The 17,448-nt window shown below is 46.7% G+C and overlaps 1 protein-coding gene across 11 annotated transcripts in view; it reads right to left on the bottom strand.

The window, feature by feature from the left end:
* LOC142487997 (uncharacterized) overlaps positions 1–14,377 on the bottom strand; it is a 199,078-nt gene extending 184,701 nt beyond the window's left edge. For 9 of the 11 annotated variants that reach the window (XM_075588286.1, XM_075588290.1, XM_075588287.1 and 6 more), the window contains exons 1-5: positions 13,174–14,377; positions 12,842–12,955; positions 5,376–5,489; positions 4,885–4,989; positions 4,595–4,708 (exon numbers count right to left, since the gene is read on the bottom strand). In XM_075588286.1, coding sequence (XP_075444401.1) covers positions 4,595–4,708; positions 4,885–4,989; positions 5,376–5,489; positions 12,842–12,955; positions 13,174–13,192 — 466 coding nt within the window. In that variant the 5' untranslated portion in view covers positions 13,193–14,377. The remainder of the gene's footprint in view (positions 1–4,594; positions 4,709–4,884; positions 4,990–5,375; positions 5,490–12,841; positions 12,956–13,173) is intronic. The other 2 variants (XM_075588291.1, XM_075588289.1) reach the window with 2 other exon arrangements.
* Positions 14,378–17,448: the final 3,071 nt, after the last annotated feature.

Raw genomic sequence — 17,448 nt, 5'->3', positions numbered from 1 at the left:
ATTTTTTTTTATATATATATAACTCTCAAAATGGAATCCCCTGCCCCTATGGCATCGGGACAATTACCATTTCCATAGGTAGCACCAATTTACCCCAATGTCCCTGTTCTAAAAAAAAACCAACCTTTCCTAGGTCACAGGCTCTGAGGCAGTCTCCGATAAAGAAGTTCTTATGGGTTCATGGGGAACCCGAAGCAATAGGCTCCCTAGACCACTCCCTATTGATATGCCTGCCAGGCAGATCGGTACGGATGGGGAAGAGACGGACTCTAGGCAGGAATGAACCCCTGTCAGGGACCGTTCACGGGACAGGGAAAAGTCACAGGATTTATCAGAATCAGATACTGACACTGTGGCACAGTTTTATGCAGGTCTGTCAAACAACGCTAAAAAACAAAACAAAGGAGGGGTATTATTGCTGTTTATCATATAGCTGTCTATGCCCAGAAGTTAGATGGTTTAGTGCCCGGGATGAACGAAATCTGAAATTATTTATTTATTTTTAAGAATAATGCTGAGTGCCTTTTAAAGTTGGCAATGTGCTCGGCACTTTTCAAAGAAATTATATTACAAGTAATTAGTTTGGAGTTCTATTCAGAATTATTTTAGCCATTTTTTTCTTTTGGTTTGGCAATAGCTGAGGCACCAATTTGAATGAATTTAGATTGTAGCAAAGTCAAGACCACAGTGACTGTTTAGTAAAACAATTAGTAAGTATTGTATGCAACTAATATATTTTTGAGTCTCTCTAGGCACATGTCAAAGTTGAAAGTGCACCTACGAGAGATGGGTTAATGGTCAAGCATTTCCTACGCAAGAACGTTCTTCATCCCAGATGAAAAGGCGCTACTACTACTATTAAAAGTACTACTCATCACCACTACAGCAAATAAAGTGGCAGAGGTCTCTTTTTGGATCCGTGTTACGCATATGAAACTTATCCCAGCACCACCCACAGTTGCTTCAATCTACACCGTATCCAAAGTGGAAAAGCCTAGAGACACAGCCAAAATTCCAGGCCTCAACATATGAACTTTGAACTTTTTAATAATTTTTTTTCTTTACAGGTTTTGTTATTTTAATTATAAATGTATAGTCTATTAGGTTTGTGTAAATAATGTGCACACAAAGACGATAGTGTAGGAACAGGTATATTTTGTTTAGTAATTGTTATTTTATTTTTATTGATTTGTGTATAGCATATATGCACACCTTTTGTCACACAATGGAATCCTGGTAAACAAAGCCCATATTTTATGTATAATGTAACCCCATGTACTATCTATATTCAATAGGTTGCACCCCAGGAAAAATGAGTGTTATATTTAACCCCTTGAGAAAAAGACAATATGAAATAAGACATTTGTAGAACCATCTATAAGAAATTGGTTATGAAGGGTGTAGAAATACGAGTTTGCCCTAGGGAAGTTATTGACTCTGTGATAGGAGGACAGATAGAATATTACCCTGCAACTAGAACAGGTCATGTTATTTGGGGAAATAGTCCAGTGTTTAAAGGTAGAGATGACGGATGAGATTTGTTGGGACTTGGTGGTTGGATTAGTTCTCTGGAAGCGAAGCTATTGGATGCTTTTGTGTGTGTGTCTGTCCTACTCATCACTCTCTATGTATGTGTCATATGCAGTAAACTTTGATCCAGAAGTGCGTTGTACCCCCACCGACGCTATGCCTCTTTTCGGTAATGTCAGCAGTCCCCCAGAAGAAGAGACCGAGAAGAAATCAACTGTGCCGATATAATGGCCGAAAAAGAATGACAAGGCACAATTGGACAATCTCCTGGTCCAGCAGGACTATGCAATGATTAACTGTTCTTTAAATAGACTGTCTCTAAAGAATAAGAGGGGACTAAGAAGATTGGATATGAGGCTATGAGGAAAGTGGGAGGTCACCCAGAGGCGTGTGTCAGCCACAAGGAAAGGATCATAAGTCAGCCATGTTTTACCATAGCAGCCATTTTGCTGTTTTGCCATTCTGAATAAATGCAGTATGAAAGATGCGTGCAAGATGGATATTTGTGCAATCGCTCCCGGTAGAAATTAGCCCCCACCAATTTTCACAAATTTTAGCCGCCATAATGTGCTAGTAGTTACAGAAGAGCAGTGTGAATAATAATTTAGAAATTGGTAATAGGTTTTGTAGTAATAGTCAACCTGGTAAACAGAAAAGATATCATACCAGCCACACCGATATATATCTCTCTACAAACAAGAACTCCTGTGGCCATATATATATATTTATTTTTCTTCGGACCCCCAAAACCTGCACCACTATTTCAGTACGACAAAGTATATCAACAATATCAAAAACAATATAGTAGTTGTTAGGTTATGGACCCATGACAAAATGAGGGAAAGAGAATTGTTATGGGACTGATATTTATCGTTTGCATATTTGTAGTATTAGTTGTTATTATTTCATGTTGCAAATTAATGTGTTTATCTTTATGTAAAATGATTATGCCTTTTGGTAAGTCAGTTGATCACACATATGCATCACTGAACGTTAATGCCCCATTCATAGTTTCCCAAATATGATCCATGACTCTAGACCTAATACTACTAGAGTCCAAATACCTTTAGTGGATTATGATAATATTCAAATCCAGTACGAGACCCCAATATCCTAGATCGTTGTCATTTTGATGACAAAAGGAGGGATTCATAATGTGTATATCAGGGGGGACTCCATTTTGATTGCTATATAACCATTTCTCTATAACCATTATGTACTAACATTTTAGATTTCAGGAACTAACTAAATGCCTAATGTCATACGTAATTGTCTTCTCAAGTCAGATGTGAGAAAGTGACCTCTCACCCACTTAATGCCAAATTGAACTCTGTTTGTTCAGACTTATTTAGGCCTGTAGAAACAGGAACTGTCCCCAGCCATGTTGAACATGAGTTACACAAGAATGTCTTACACAATCTACTGTCCTGAAGAATAATATTTCCTTTAACGGCCTCCAAGCTCGGTACCCAAAGCCACTTCCCAGATCGTAAACTGTCTAACTGTCATTTGCTGAGGTAGACAGACTATGACTTAAAGGGGAAGTAAATTACTCGTATCTGTGTTTTTTCTATGTTCAAGATGGCTATATAAACTGACTGTAAACCCTTTAATAAATGAGAGAACAGTTTTTGACAAAGCTTCACTGGTTGTCTGACTCAATTACTGCCCTCTCCCGAGCTCGAGCGCCATTTTGTTTTTCCAGATATCAGCGCTTTAAGAGTGGGTTAAAGCCTCCGGAGGTGAAGTCATTTCGAGTGGCAGAAGGGGGGTTCTCACGCAGCGACGTTAGAGAACAGGATACTTTCACACACCCTGAGGAGTCATTCCTGATCGTCCAACAGGCTTGGTTTTATATCCTTTTTATTGTTACTGTTTGAACAGGCGCCTACAGATACATATTTTCTTCCATATTCTTGCTCTGACCAGGGGGTCAGTTTGTTGTATCATCAGGCAGCCCCTTATGTGTGTACCTTGGTCCACACCTTAGGTGTTCTATACAATATATATATATATATATATATATATATATATATATATATATATATATATATATATATATATATATATATATATATATATATTTTGTTAATAGTTAGCGCTACCTGTTTTGCTGTTTTTTTTTAGTATACAGAAATACTCTATAGTGATTCCTATGGGGTTGTGAGGCTCGGGGAGCCACGCCGTCATCGGCGTGCTCCCCACTCACCTGCACCGCCGCGGGCTCCTCCGCTCGCTCCCGCCTACACCCACGCCACACGCACTGGCAAAGCCGCTGACCCTCCGAACCTCCCTTGGACAGCCCGTATCCCCCTCCCCCTGCAGCAAACTTCAGATATCAGGTCGTATGAAAACAGCCACAAGCATTCCCCCCCACCCAGCATCCCCCCGGACATAGAAAGTGTACCCCCGACCCCCCCCCCTCTCCGGCACCGCTGGTGTCCCCCCGAACTATGCCAGGAATGCCACAGACCCTTCACGGGTCTGGGAACTAAAGCGCACAGTGAACACCAAATAATGCTATGTATATGTCTAAAAATCTACCATGTATGCATACCCCCCTAACCCCCCCCCCCCCAGACACACAGCTTTGGTCATCGTCTTGGCCTTTAATATCTCTTGGATCCATATTGGCTTAAGGATAGTAATTTCTGTATGTGATATGTCCGGCCCACAGTTATTATAAATTTACATCTCACCATATTTCTTATAGATGTCTGAAGCTTCGGAATTATCTTCGCATTTAGGGTCTCAGTTTCACATCCATACATGAGCACAGGCAGAATACACTGGTCAGACAGGGGAAGGGTCTCTTGATTATGTTTTTCCAACTGCGTTTTATCGCATCTATTGCTGGTCAGATACCCATAACTCTGCATTTCCAACCTTTATACGTGTCTGAGAGCCATATTGCACTTCTAACTCTGCTGCATGTAGTTTGTTCCAGAACACCCAGTAGGCCTGGGGACTTCCTATGAGAGGCAATTAACCATGAATATTCGCTAAATGTGACCATGCTCCTTGTAATGATGCAATGCAGCTGTGAGGATGTAAGGGTACTTACCACAAACAGGAAATGGATCTATTTCTTCCTTTATTGGGGTTAGATGTTCCTCAGTGTTCACCTCTTCCTTCTCTGACTTAATCTCTAAACTCTCCAGTACAACCACTGGGAAACCTGGCAACAAGAAAAGGAAAATCCATCATGTAAAGCTGGGAGTGGGGGCGCTTCTTGTGATGTCACCTCCTCTGATATTGGTATAATATAATACAATACTTCTTGTAATACTCGCTAAATGTGACCATGCTCCTTGTAATGATGCAATGCAGCTGTGAGGATGTAAGGGTACTTACCACAAACAGGAAATGCATCTATTTCTTCCTTTATTGGGGTCAGATGTTCCTCCGTGTTCGCCTCTTCCTTCTCTGACTTAATCTCTAAACTCTCCGGTACAACCACTGGGAAACCCGACAATAAGAAAAGGAAAATCCATCATGTAAAGCTGGGAGTGGGGGCGCTTCTTGTGATATCACTATACAGAAATACTCTATACTGATTCCTGAGGGGAGAAGTAATTGACTCTACTTGCTTATTAACCCCGAGTGCGGAGGGAGTTTTTACCCCAGAGGGCTGAAAACATGGAATTTTTTTGTGCTACCAATGTTCAAACATCAATAAATATAATGTAGCCCCATAAAAATCACGTGTACTTTTTCATTAGTGCATGTAGCTTGTAATTATACAGTATCCACGCTTTAATGCTATTTTCCCCAATACTGTAGATATTTTCAGTCCATTTTTAAACATACAGAATAAAGACAAGTCAGGCTGTAAGGGTACTTACCACAAACAGGAAATGCATCTATTTCTTCCTTTATTGGGGTCAGATGTTCCTCAGTGTTCACCTCTTCCTTATCTGATTTAATCTCTAATCTCTCCAGTACAACCACTGGGAAACCTGGCAATAAGAAAAGGGAAATCCATCATGTAAAGCTGGGAGTGGGGGCGCTTCTTGTGATATCAGTATACAGAAATACTCTATAGTAATTCCTATGGGGTTGTGAGGCTCGGTGAGCCACGCCGTCATCGGCGTGCTCCCCACTCACCTGCACCGCCGCGGGCTCCTCCGCTCGCTCCCGCCTACACCCACGCCACACTAAGGCGCATATGCACGCGCCATCTAAATAGTTCCTGTGGCACGCACAGCGCGCACTCGGCCAAACCCACGGAGGCACGGTCACCCGCACGGGAGTGTGCTCCAGCCCAGTAGCCCTGCCTCCTCGCTCTGACCGGTGCTCCTTACACCTGCGCTCTGCCTATCACAGCCCCTGCTGGCCACACACCTCCACACTGCAGTTCTCCTATTGGACGCTCTCTCCTCCTTATGCTCAGCTGTGCCACTGGCACTTTGGCTGAGCATAGAATCAGTTTGTTGTTCTTACCTCCCTCTGCCACCACAGTCTTGCCTTGTCTTGCTGGTCCTCTTCCTGTGTACCGACCCGGCTCTCCACAATTATCTTCCACTCGCCAAACCTGACCTCGGCTACCGGACAAACGACGACTCTAATCTCTCCAATCCCGGACTCGGCTAACAGTACCTGCAACTTTCTGCACCTCTCCTGCATTGACCCCAGCAAGTATATTGACTATCCGTACCTCTCCTATCCCGACCCGGCAACCCAACCAAAACTACACTCCAGACGTGCCTCCGTGGCTGTGGGTGGCATTTTATCCATTCCCACCTCAGCACCGTGGTCCCGCCTTGTTTGTGGTGAGGACAGCGTGACAGGGGTGGGATGAAGGGATTGATTTTATTTTGTTAACCCTTTGAGTGCTGATGGAGCTTTTACCCCCTAGTGCTGAGAACATTATGGCGTTTGTGGAGCTACCAATGTTCAAACAGCAATAAAAATATTATTTAGACAAATTATGCGTGTTTTTTTTTTCCATTAGAACATGTAGCTTATAATTGTATGCACGGTTTAATATTATTTCCCAAAATATTCCAGTCACGGGGGACTTCCGGTGACGTCACCCGGTATGGACGGGTAGAAGAGGAGCTCCATAGACCCGCGCATTAAAAAACGCAAACACCCGCTCCCCCTCCCTCCTCCCCCCTCTCTTCTTTCTCTTTCATCTTCTTTCTGTTTCAACTCCATGCTACCCCGATTGACCCCGGAGGAACAGGGGGACGTGGAGTCTCTTTCTTTCAAAATGTTAAAAACTGTATTAGGCCACATATGATCTGTTTTAACAAATTTGTTAACAATTATTATTGCCTAATAAAAAAATTTGGTAAAAAAAAACAAAAAAACGCAAAAACCCTCATTCTTCCCCAAAATTGCCGGGTAACATTTACACCCCCAGATAGCTAAACAGTTGGGCGATGTCAAAAGCCAAAAAACGAGCAATCAAGGAGTTGCCAGATACTTTTCTCCGCCGCAACGGACCAAAGACAGCACGATGGAGCTCCAAGATGGCGGCGGACCGCATGGTGCCACGGCGCAATCAGGGAAAAAAACCCAGACGAGAGATCGCCCCCCAGCAAGCCCTGATCAACCCATCACCAGGGCATACCTAGAAGAACTGCTAGCGGGGATATCAACTATGCTCCAATCCTCCTTTCAAACTGAGCTCAGATCCGCAGTGAGCGACATAAGGAGGGAGATCTCAGGGCTGACAGAGAAAACAGCTACCCTGGAGAAAAAACTCACCGAGTCACAACAAAGACAGAGTGAAGCCGACGAGGAGATAGGCCGTCTAGGAGAGGAGATAACCCTCCTTAAAGAAAGTATGGAAGAGCAAGAAAATCGTGACCGGTGCCAAAACATCCGCGTCCGGAACGTGCCGGAGTCGGTCACACAAGATCAACTCCGACCATACCTCATGGAGCTATTTAATTCGGTATGCGGGGAGCTGGAGGAGAAAGAGCTCGAAATGGATAGGGCTCATCGTGCCCTTGGACCTAAATCAGATGACCCGAGGCGGCGAAGGGATATCATAATAAAGATGCATAAATATACATCAAAAGAAAAAATAATCGCGGCCTGCCGGGACATGGGTGAAATAACTTTCCAGAATGAAACCCTCCAAGTCTATAACGACTTGTCAAAAGCAACGAGAGACCGCAGACGTGAATTAAAACCCCTAACTAATCTTCTCCGCGAGAAAGGAATCCAATACAGATGGGGATTCCCTTTCAGGCTTACAGTCAACAGGAATGGGAAATTCCTGTTCATGAAATACTCTGTGGACATGGCCCCCTTCGCAAAAGCGTTAGGTCTAACCCCACCGCAAGCGTGGCTGGCGACCAACCCAGCCGCTGAAGATACATCAGGAGACCCTCCCCGAACATCGGAGAGGATTGCGGCCCAGCACCCTAAAGAAAAATAACAATTGCCGCGGCACTCAGATGGATCCCCCCGGACAAGACCCGAGGGGGGGAGAGTGCCCCCGTTTGCCTTGTCGGTCCGGGGCCACACTGGAGAGCAGGCTGCAGACCCGCCTGGTAAACCGGCGTCAGCCACCACTCCCAATGGAGGTCGAGAGGCGCCTGCTCCCGCGGTGACTCCGGGGGGACCTGGGGGAGGGGGGGCGCCTCTACTCACCTGTAAATACATCCCATTGGACCGGAACCGTTCCAAGAAGTGAGCCGCCAACTTCCATGGTGAGCTGACACAGAACACCGCCCTTCACATCGGATCGCGAGCCGTCTACTCCCGCGATGACTCCGGAGAGGATCTCGTCTGCCGCCAATAAGACCGGGAAACCGAACGACCCAACTCGGAGCAACGGGATCGCTGATCTTCTAATACCGGAGCATGTGGGGAATTTGGATCCCGGTTTTGCTCCCACCAGCCTCAATCTCCAGCTTTTCGGTCCCGCTTTAAACGTGACCTCCCCCTCCTTTTGCCGGCTTTTCCCGGTCCCGTAGAGCAGAGCTCCGGACTCAGGGGGGGGGGTCGCTGTCGGCGCCCAGCCCTCCCGCCAATGAGCCACGGACCCCGGGACCGTAGAGGACCCCCCAATCTGCGAGACCAGGGGCGATTAGGGCGCCGAGAAGACGGACCACCCAGACTGAGCCCAAAAAAACTTAAATCTATAAGTTAATAGTGATGCTCTGGAGGCCGTGAGTAGATTGATATAATACAACTGCTATATCTCACTTAATACCTTGCTTCCCCCTCCCCCCCCTTTTTTTCAATCCCCCCCCCTCCCTGCAACCCAGACATGCAACTCCTTCCCCCCCTCTCCCCTTCCCCCCCCCTTTTTTTCTTTTCCCCTTCCCACCATCCCCCTCCCTCACGCATACCCCCACCCCCCACACACACTTTCTTCCCCCCCCCCCTCCGACCCTACCTCGCATTCCCCCTCCTCCCACGGGTTAAGACCAGAGCGCAAGGAATTGACATGGAAGCGCCCTCTGATCCTGAACTATACAAAAGCCTAGAGGGGTGAGAGTGCCTGAGATGGGACTGGGACTCCCTCTTAAAGTTGTATTTAACGCATCTAGTCCCAAAACTGTTTACAATATATTTGCTGCGCAGAGGTGAATAATAGCTGTGATATAAAAAATGTGAAATGTTTGAATTGCACCTAGCCCCCCCCCCCCCTCATTCCTCCCTCCCCTCTCTCCCCCCCCCCCTCCCCCACCTCTCCCCCCCCCTCCCCCACCTATCCCCACCCCCCCACCTGGGAGGAGACCTAAACATGGTCCTTAGCCCTACCGAGGACAGATCAACCACAATGGGACCCCCCCGTACAACCCCCTCCCAGATCATAGGGAAAAGGTTTAGGGGAATCCTGAGCGAGTTCTCATTGGTGGACATATGGAGGGCCCAACATCAGGGCCAGAGAGACTATACCTTTTTCTCAGCACCTCACCAGACCTACTCTCGAATAGACCACTTTCTGGCCACAAAAAATGTGGTGGCGGCAGCATCCGACTCCAACATAGGACCAATCACATGGTCTGATCATGCCCCGATTACCTTAACCCTGACAACCCCTTTTGAAAAAACAATAAATTACTCATGGAGGCTAAATGATTCATTACTCAATCATTCTGAGATAGAAAGAGAGATTAGAGCCGCTATTCGAGACTACTTTTTTTTCAACTCAGGATCCGTCTCCTCACCAGCAATCCTGTGGGAAGCCCATAAGGCAACCATTAGAGGAAAATTCATTTCTATCGCATCCCACAGGAAAAAAGCCCGCCAAAAATTAATAAAGGAGTTTACGGATAATATCAAAACAATAGAACAATCTCATAAAGCCAACCCCTCAAAAAAAATATATAAAACATTGACAACAGCCAGAGTAAAACTTAGACAAATCCAGCTGGAGGATGTTGAGAAAGCCCTCAAATGGACTAACCAACAATATTATGATAAAGGAAACAAGGAAGACAGACTTTTAGCGACAAAATTAAGAGGGGTGCATAAACGGTCCCAAATTACGGCGATCAAGAGTAGGTCTGGTGAGATACAACATAGTGATAGCAAAATAGCAGCCGAATTTACAAAATTTTACACTGAACTGTATAATCTAAGATCAAAAAATGGCCGCCCTGAACCAATAGCATCTGAATTAATAGCGCAATACTTAGATAAATGTAAGCTCCCCACACTAACGGAGGAGGAAAATACAGTCCTCAACGCTGAGATCTCAAAAGAGGAACTGGAAGAGGCGGTCAAATCACTAAAGATTACAAAGTCTCCTCGTCCCGACGGGTTCACTAATGTCTACTATAAGAGATTCTTGCCAGTACTATCCACGCATCTGTTAACAATATTTAACGACTTCATGGAAGGAAATCAAATCCCCACGTCAATGTCCCTGGCCACCCTGGCCATAATACATAAAGAAGGCAGGGACCCGATGCAATGTGGAAGCTATCGTCCAATCTCCCTGCTTAACTGTGATCTCAAACTATATAGCAAAATACTCGCAAATAGATTGAACCCCATCTTACCGAGATTAATAGACAACGATCAAGTAGGATTTGTAGCAGGTAGACAGGCCTCAGACAATACTCGGAAGATAATAGATATTATTGAACATGTCCATCTCACAGAGACCAAAGCACTACTCCTAAGCCTCGATGCAGAGAAGGCGTTCGATAGAATAGACTGGCTATTCATGGACCAAGTTATGCGTAAATTCGGATTTAAAGACGCATACCTAGAAGGAGTCCGTAGATTATACCAAAACCCGTCCGCAACAGTAAAACTACCAGGGGGCAGTAACCAGAGATTTGAGATCACTAATGGAACTCGACAGGGATGCCCCCTATCTCCTCTCCTCTTTGCATTAACCATAGAACCCCTAGAATCGGCAATAAGAGCCAATAGAGACATCAAAGGAATAGAAATTGGACACAGGCAGCACAAAATATCACTATTCGCAGATGATGTCATCCTAACCCTTACACAACCTCAAATATCCCTACCTAACCTCCAAAAAGAGTTACGGGACTTTGGAGATATATCAGGCTATAAAATCAATAATGACAAATCGGAAGCACTAAATTTAAGCCTGCCAGAGCCAGAGGTGAAACTCCTCAAATTAAACTTTAACTATCATTGGAGCTCCTCGAGTATCAAATATCTGGGAGTAAAGATAACGAGGAACTACCAATCTCTATATCAACAAAATTACCCGACTCTGTTCCGGAAAATCAAACAAGATCTAGAGAAATGGGGAGGATATCAGATATCATGGATCGGGAGGATGATATCCGTTAAAATGAACATACTCCCTAGATTATTATATTACTTCCAGACTCTTCCGGTCCACATCCCTGGCAGTAGTCTGGAATGCCAACCCAAACCAATACTGTTGGTTAGACATAGAATCATATTACGCCGAGACGCCTTCACTGCCGGCTTGCCTTTGGTCCCTGAGCAGGGAAGACATGCAGAATAGTAAATTCAAGTTAGGCCCAATGAGACACACATGGGAGACATGGACGAAATGCAAATTTAAATTTAAGCTCACTACACCCCAATCTCAACCCATACCAATTCATAAAAATCCGAAATTCCCTCCTGGCTGTGAGCCCAGACAATTGGACCAATTCAAAGCAAAAAATATTAGAGCGGTAGCTGACCTCCTGAGTATTGGAGAGTTCCTGAGTTATCAAAACCTACAAACCAAATATGAAATAGTAAGGTTGGATGTGTTCAAGTATCTACAAATTCGGCACTTTATTCGAACCTTATCCCCAACGTTGAAATTTCCCTCTCTCACAGTTTTTGAGCGGCTCTGTAGAGAAACAGGCCACCAGAAAGGTCTTATAACACAAATTTATGCAGAATTGGAAAGGGCCATAGAAGCCCCCACACATGACTATATGCTGCATTGGGCAGCAGAATTGGAAATAGTTATAGACCGAGAGGACTGGGAAAGAATTTGGGAAAATGCCTCAGGAACTTCCATATGTACCACAATCAAAGAAAATATATATAAAATACTGTTTCGCTGGTATCTTACCCCAGTTAGAATAAATCAAATCTACCCCCAGGCGTCCGATCTATGCTGGAGAGGTTGCGGCCAAAAGGGGGACATGGCACATATTTGGTGGACATGTCCGGAAATCCAAAAATACTGGGGAACTATACAAAAATTAATAGAAGAGGTCACAGACCTCAAAATCCCTATTGACCCGTTGACCTATCTGTTGGCCAGGCCCTTAGAAGACTTGGACCGACCAACAAGTAAATTAATCTCCTTCATTCTAACAGCGGCTAGATGTGCGGTGGCGGCCGCCTGGAAGAAGGTGTCTCCCCCCTCAAAACAAACGGTAAAAAATAGGGTGCAGGAGGTGATGAATATGGAGAAACTATCTGCCTTTCTGAAAAGGTCCACTGACTCTTTCAACAAAACATGGGATCCGTGGCTAACCCATATGGCACCCCTACGCCACTAAACCAGATATGAAAAGTAAAAAAGGGAAAGGAAAACCAGGTCAGGGGTTTCAAGGAAAATAGACTGAGGACACGGGAAGCAATGGGTATCCCTCCACCCCCCCCCCTCCTCTCCCTTTTCCCACTCTTACTCTCTGTTTCCATCCTCGCGCTCCCCACCTAGCCCCTGGAGGGTCAGGGGAGCGGTGAGCTTTCCTCTTTCTATCCGGTTTCTTTAACCAACAAAAGGAGAAAAATTGTATTAGGCTGCATTATTGTTTATTTTTTGTATAATGTGAAATATTTAAATGCCTATATATATAAATAAATATTCCAGTCACTTCAGTCCATTTTTTTTTAAATCATTCTGAATAAAGACAAGTGAGGATGTAAGGGTACTTACCACAAACAGGAAATGCATCTATTTCTTCCTTTATTGGGGTCAGATGTTCCTCAGTGTTCGCCTCTTCTTTCTCTGACTTAATTTCTAAACGCTCCGGTACAACCACTGGGAAACCTGGCAATAAGAAAAGGGAAATCCATCATGTAAAGCTGGGAGTGGGGGCGCTTCATGTGATATCACCTCCTCTGATATTGGAATAATACAGAAATGTATTACTAGCCCTTATGGCAGAAAATGACTTGGAGTTGAGTGTTTGACTCGCTTAACTGTAAAAGAATCAGATATTCCCTCCTCGCAGATCTCAAAGACACCAAAATATCTCCTCTACTCACTTAATAAGTGTGGATCCATGCTGGCGTTGGGCAGCGCTGCTCTGGAGGTGCTGGCGTTGGGCAGCGCTGGTCTGGAGGTGCTGGCGTTGGGCAGCGCTGGTCTGGAGGTGCTGGCGTTGGGCAGCTCTGGTCTGGAGGTGCTGGCGTTGGGCAGCGCTGGTCTGGAGGTGCTGGCGTTGGGCAGCGCTGGTCTGGAGGTGCTGGCGTTGGGCAGCGCTGGTCTGGAGGTGCTGGCGGTGGGCAGCGCTGGTCTGGAGGTGCTGGCGGTGGGCAGCGCTGGTCTGGAGGTGCTGGCGGTGGGCAGCGCTGGTCTGGAGGTGCTGGCGGTGGGCAGCGCTGGTCTGGAGGTGCTGGCGGTGGGCAGCGCTGGTCTGGAGGTGCTGGCGGTGGGCAGCGCTGGTCTGGAGGTGCTGGCGGTGGGCAGCGCTGGTCTGGAGGTGCTGGCGGTGGGCAGCGCTGCTCTGGAGGTGCTGGCGGTGGGCAGCGCTGCTCTGGAGGTGCTGGCAGTGGGCAGCGCTGCTCTGGAGGTGCTGGCAGGGGGCAGCGCTGCTCTGGAGGTGCTGGCAGTGGGCAGCGCTGCTCTGGAGGTGCTGGCAGTGGGCAGCGCTGCTCTGGAGGTGCTGGCAGTGGGCAGCGCTGTTCTGGAGGTGCTGGCAGTGGGCAGCGCTGCTCTGGAGGTGCTGGCAGTGGGCAGCGCTGCTGTGGAGGTGCTGGCAGTGGGCAGCGCTGCTCTGGAGGTGCTGGCAGTGGGCAGCGCTGCTGTGGAGGTGCTGGCAGTGGGCAGCGCTGCTCTGGAGGTGCTGGCAGGGGGCAGCGCTGCTCTGGAGGTGCTGGCAGTGGGCAGCGCTGCTCTGGAGGTGCTGGCTGTGGGCAGCGCTGCTATGGAGGTGCTGGCAGTGGGCAGCGCTGCTATGGAGGTGCTGGCAGTGGGCAGCGCTGCTATGGAGGTGCTGGCAGTGGGCAGCGCTGCTATGGAGGTGCTGGCAGTGGGCAGCGCTGCTCTGGAGGTGCTGGCAGTGGGCAGCGCTGCTCTGGAGGTGCTGGCAGTGGGCAGCGCTGCTCTGGAGGTGCTGGCAGTGGGCAGCGCTGCTCTGGAGGTGCTGGCAGTGGGCAGCGCTGCTCTGGAGGGGCTGGCAGTGGGCAGCGCTGCTCTGGAGGTGCTGACCAGAGGTTCTTTGATATATATGTGTTGGATGACAGCTGTGCCTGTATAAAAGAGAAAACAGAATTGGAATGATCTGTTTTATTGGGCAAATATACAGCATTTAGTATGAGCTTTCTAACCTAAGATTATTAACCCCAAAGGAGTCGGAGAAGAAACGAAAATCTGCTGATCACAGAGGATGACACATACAGCAGATGTATACAAAGAATGCCACGATATGGCAGGAGGAGCCAATGACGTCACAGGGAGAGACCCGATCAGAACGGAGTGAGGATCGCAAGGAGCTGATGCCCGGATGGATAACCCGACGTGGGAAAGCACCAAGCGGTGACGGAGCAGATCAGATGCTGAGGATGCACCATACAGAGGAGTCTGCTATGACTCATGAAGACAACGGAGGATCACCTGACGCCCCCTCATTAAAGTACTGAAGCCTCTAATGGACGCTATGAACAGAGAGAGTTACCTGCAGGTCAGCACACCTGCAATTCATCTAGGATAATTCCCAGAGGGCATTGTGGGATGGTGGGGATATAAAAGGGACTTCCCAGGACTTTGTCATTATGCCACTTTATATCACTTGAGAAAGACCGCATGGTCGAAACGTTGTGTTTCTGGCTTCAATAAATTAGAGTTTCGCAAATCCGTCAGCCTCATGTCTGTAGCATACAAGGGGTTAACCCCTCATTTTCTAAATGTGCAAATATACAGAGATAACAGAAAGGTACAAGATCCCGTGATACAGTACTATTAGCTGTAGGAATCCATGAAACATTGCATGCAAAAGTTGATTATAAATGTTAATGGTGATTTAGCAAAAAGTTGAATCCAGTAAAAGAACATTCAAATAACGTGAACCGGGAAAACCCTAATATATCAACTAAGGAAAGAGGAAAAACAATAGGAATTTAATGCAGAACGAGGACAAGATCTCCCATATATAGATATACTACTTGCAGTTTCTTAGTAACTTGTTTCTTCCAAGTCAGAGATAATATTCTGTTTTTAGTTCACACATAATATGTAAACTTCAACACAAGAAATGTGTTCAAAGTAATTACAGATTAATGTCTCAGTCAGTGGAATATAATGAATGTACAATTCCCAACATTTAAATGTCTGTTCTGGAAAGGGTTAAACTGATCCATTATAAGCATCAAAATAGCTTTTCTCTTTCAAATGTTTGAATAGAGGAACAGTAATAAACAAACAATTGGGTTTTTTTTTTTTTTGTTTTTTTTTCAAATAGTTTTTATTGAGTAAATTGAAAATAACAATAAACAACAATACAAAGTGTTTTTAAACAATGAGCAACAGTGCTTCAATAGTCTCTAGACATTATTATATGCTTCACTTCATATTGTAGTAACCTAACAATTACGACTGAAATTAACTCCACCCAACCAGTGGGTATCTCATCTGTCTGTTATTACTGAGATACAGAAAAAAAAAGAACAAGAAACAGCAAGGAAACATAGCAGAGAGAGAGTGAGAAGAATGGGGGGAAAGCTAAAGATGGAGGGGAAGAATGGGGGGTTTGTCCCCGTTGTTCCTCGCCAACAGAGCTTACCTTGCCATGTTCTGTTTGACAAAGCCCCACGGGGTGAAACGCGTTACAGGATCCGCCAGAAACTCTGCTGCTATGCTCTATCAATAAAGACTCAACATTAAGCACATGCCAGCCTTTGCATATTTTCTCCGGCGGTGCACCGATTTTTCCCTGTGTGTGGATATCTCTTGAACAAATAGAGTGATGCTGCACACCTCAAAAATAGAAAAAACATATGTAACGGGTTTCCCCCCCCCAATCGCAGATTTACTGTGGAGGTGTAGGAACATACAAGGTTACTCGGGTGTGGTGCATTACCTGTTGGTGCACATATGATGGTATAATACCTGCCGAGCACTCCGGTGCTCGGGTCAGCAACACTCTTCTCAAAGGATCAGTCGGGCGATGCCTCCTTCTGATCCTTCAACTGCACTCCTTGTACGTGGGCCGCTAGAACGATCCCACTCCGGAACAGTCTCTGTGGACCCCAACGTGGGTCCGAACCGCTTGAATAGGAACAGCAGCAGCCGCTGTGTCCCTATCTACCTAAGTGGCACTACCGTGACAGGAATCCTAACCTAGGGCCTGTCCCTGTAGTACAGCAACCTGTAGTGGCTTGGGGAACTCCTATGGGCCTGCAGGGGTAATGACCTATCCCACTCCCCTAACTACCCAAGTCCCCTCAGCCTCACTAATACCTAATGAGTCCCAGCGCCTACAGCAGCAAGCTGTAGCTCACTGGATCTGGCAGCCAACGTGCTGCGCAACAAGGTGCCTGCCTGTCAGACCTCACAGCACTGACAGCCGTGACTCTGACACTGCAGCACTACACTAAGGGCAGCGTCCCTATCTTGGGCCTCCCTCAGCAATTACCCACTAACCTAGTGGGGAGTTGGGGCCTACCTGGGGTGTGGGTACCTATGGGGCAGGAGCTGCACTCGCTCCCCGCACCCTTCCTTCCCTCACAGCTCCCTGACTCCAACTCTGTGTAACCTTCCTTTCCCAGCTCCCACTAATGTAAGTGGCAGGGTCCCTAACCTGAGGGCTGCCCCTGGCAACACTCACCTTACTGGGGAGCTGAGCTATCTCGGGCCCTGGGGGTGCTGGCCTAGTACAGGGAGTCCTGGACTCCTGTACCCTACCTCCTTCCCGGGGCTGCTCCGGTCTCTGACTAACTAACCTGCTCCAACTGACAAAAACCCTGTCTGCACACAACATTGTTGCAACTCTGCAGCATGAGAATCTGCCAGCTCTATTGGCTTCAACGCTGCCTGTGACAAGGGTGAAAGTGCAGTCCCCAGAGGCTGCTGGGAATTGTAGTTCTTGGTACAGCTCTTTTCTACGGGGACCGCGTCCGCGACCTTTACTGCGCATGGGTGAAGCTCGCCATCCCTTTCCCCCACTGCCACAGGGGTAAGACAGGGGCAAAGGAAGATCAGGGGAACCGGGGGTGACCCCCTTACACTCTCCCCCTGGTGGAACTCCAACGTCCTCGCTTGGATAGCAGATGTAATCATGCACAAACATTACATAATAAAAATGCAGTACAGAGAATATACAA

This window comes from Ascaphus truei, chromosome 2, assembly GCF_040206685.1.
Source record: "Ascaphus truei isolate aAscTru1 chromosome 2, aAscTru1.hap1, whole genome shotgun sequence".
In the NCBI taxonomy this organism is placed as follows: Eukaryota; Metazoa; Chordata; class Amphibia; order Anura; family Ascaphidae; genus Ascaphus; species Ascaphus truei.
Note: the sequence above shows the minus strand (reverse complement) of the source record. Positions and strands in the feature narration are given on the sequence as shown.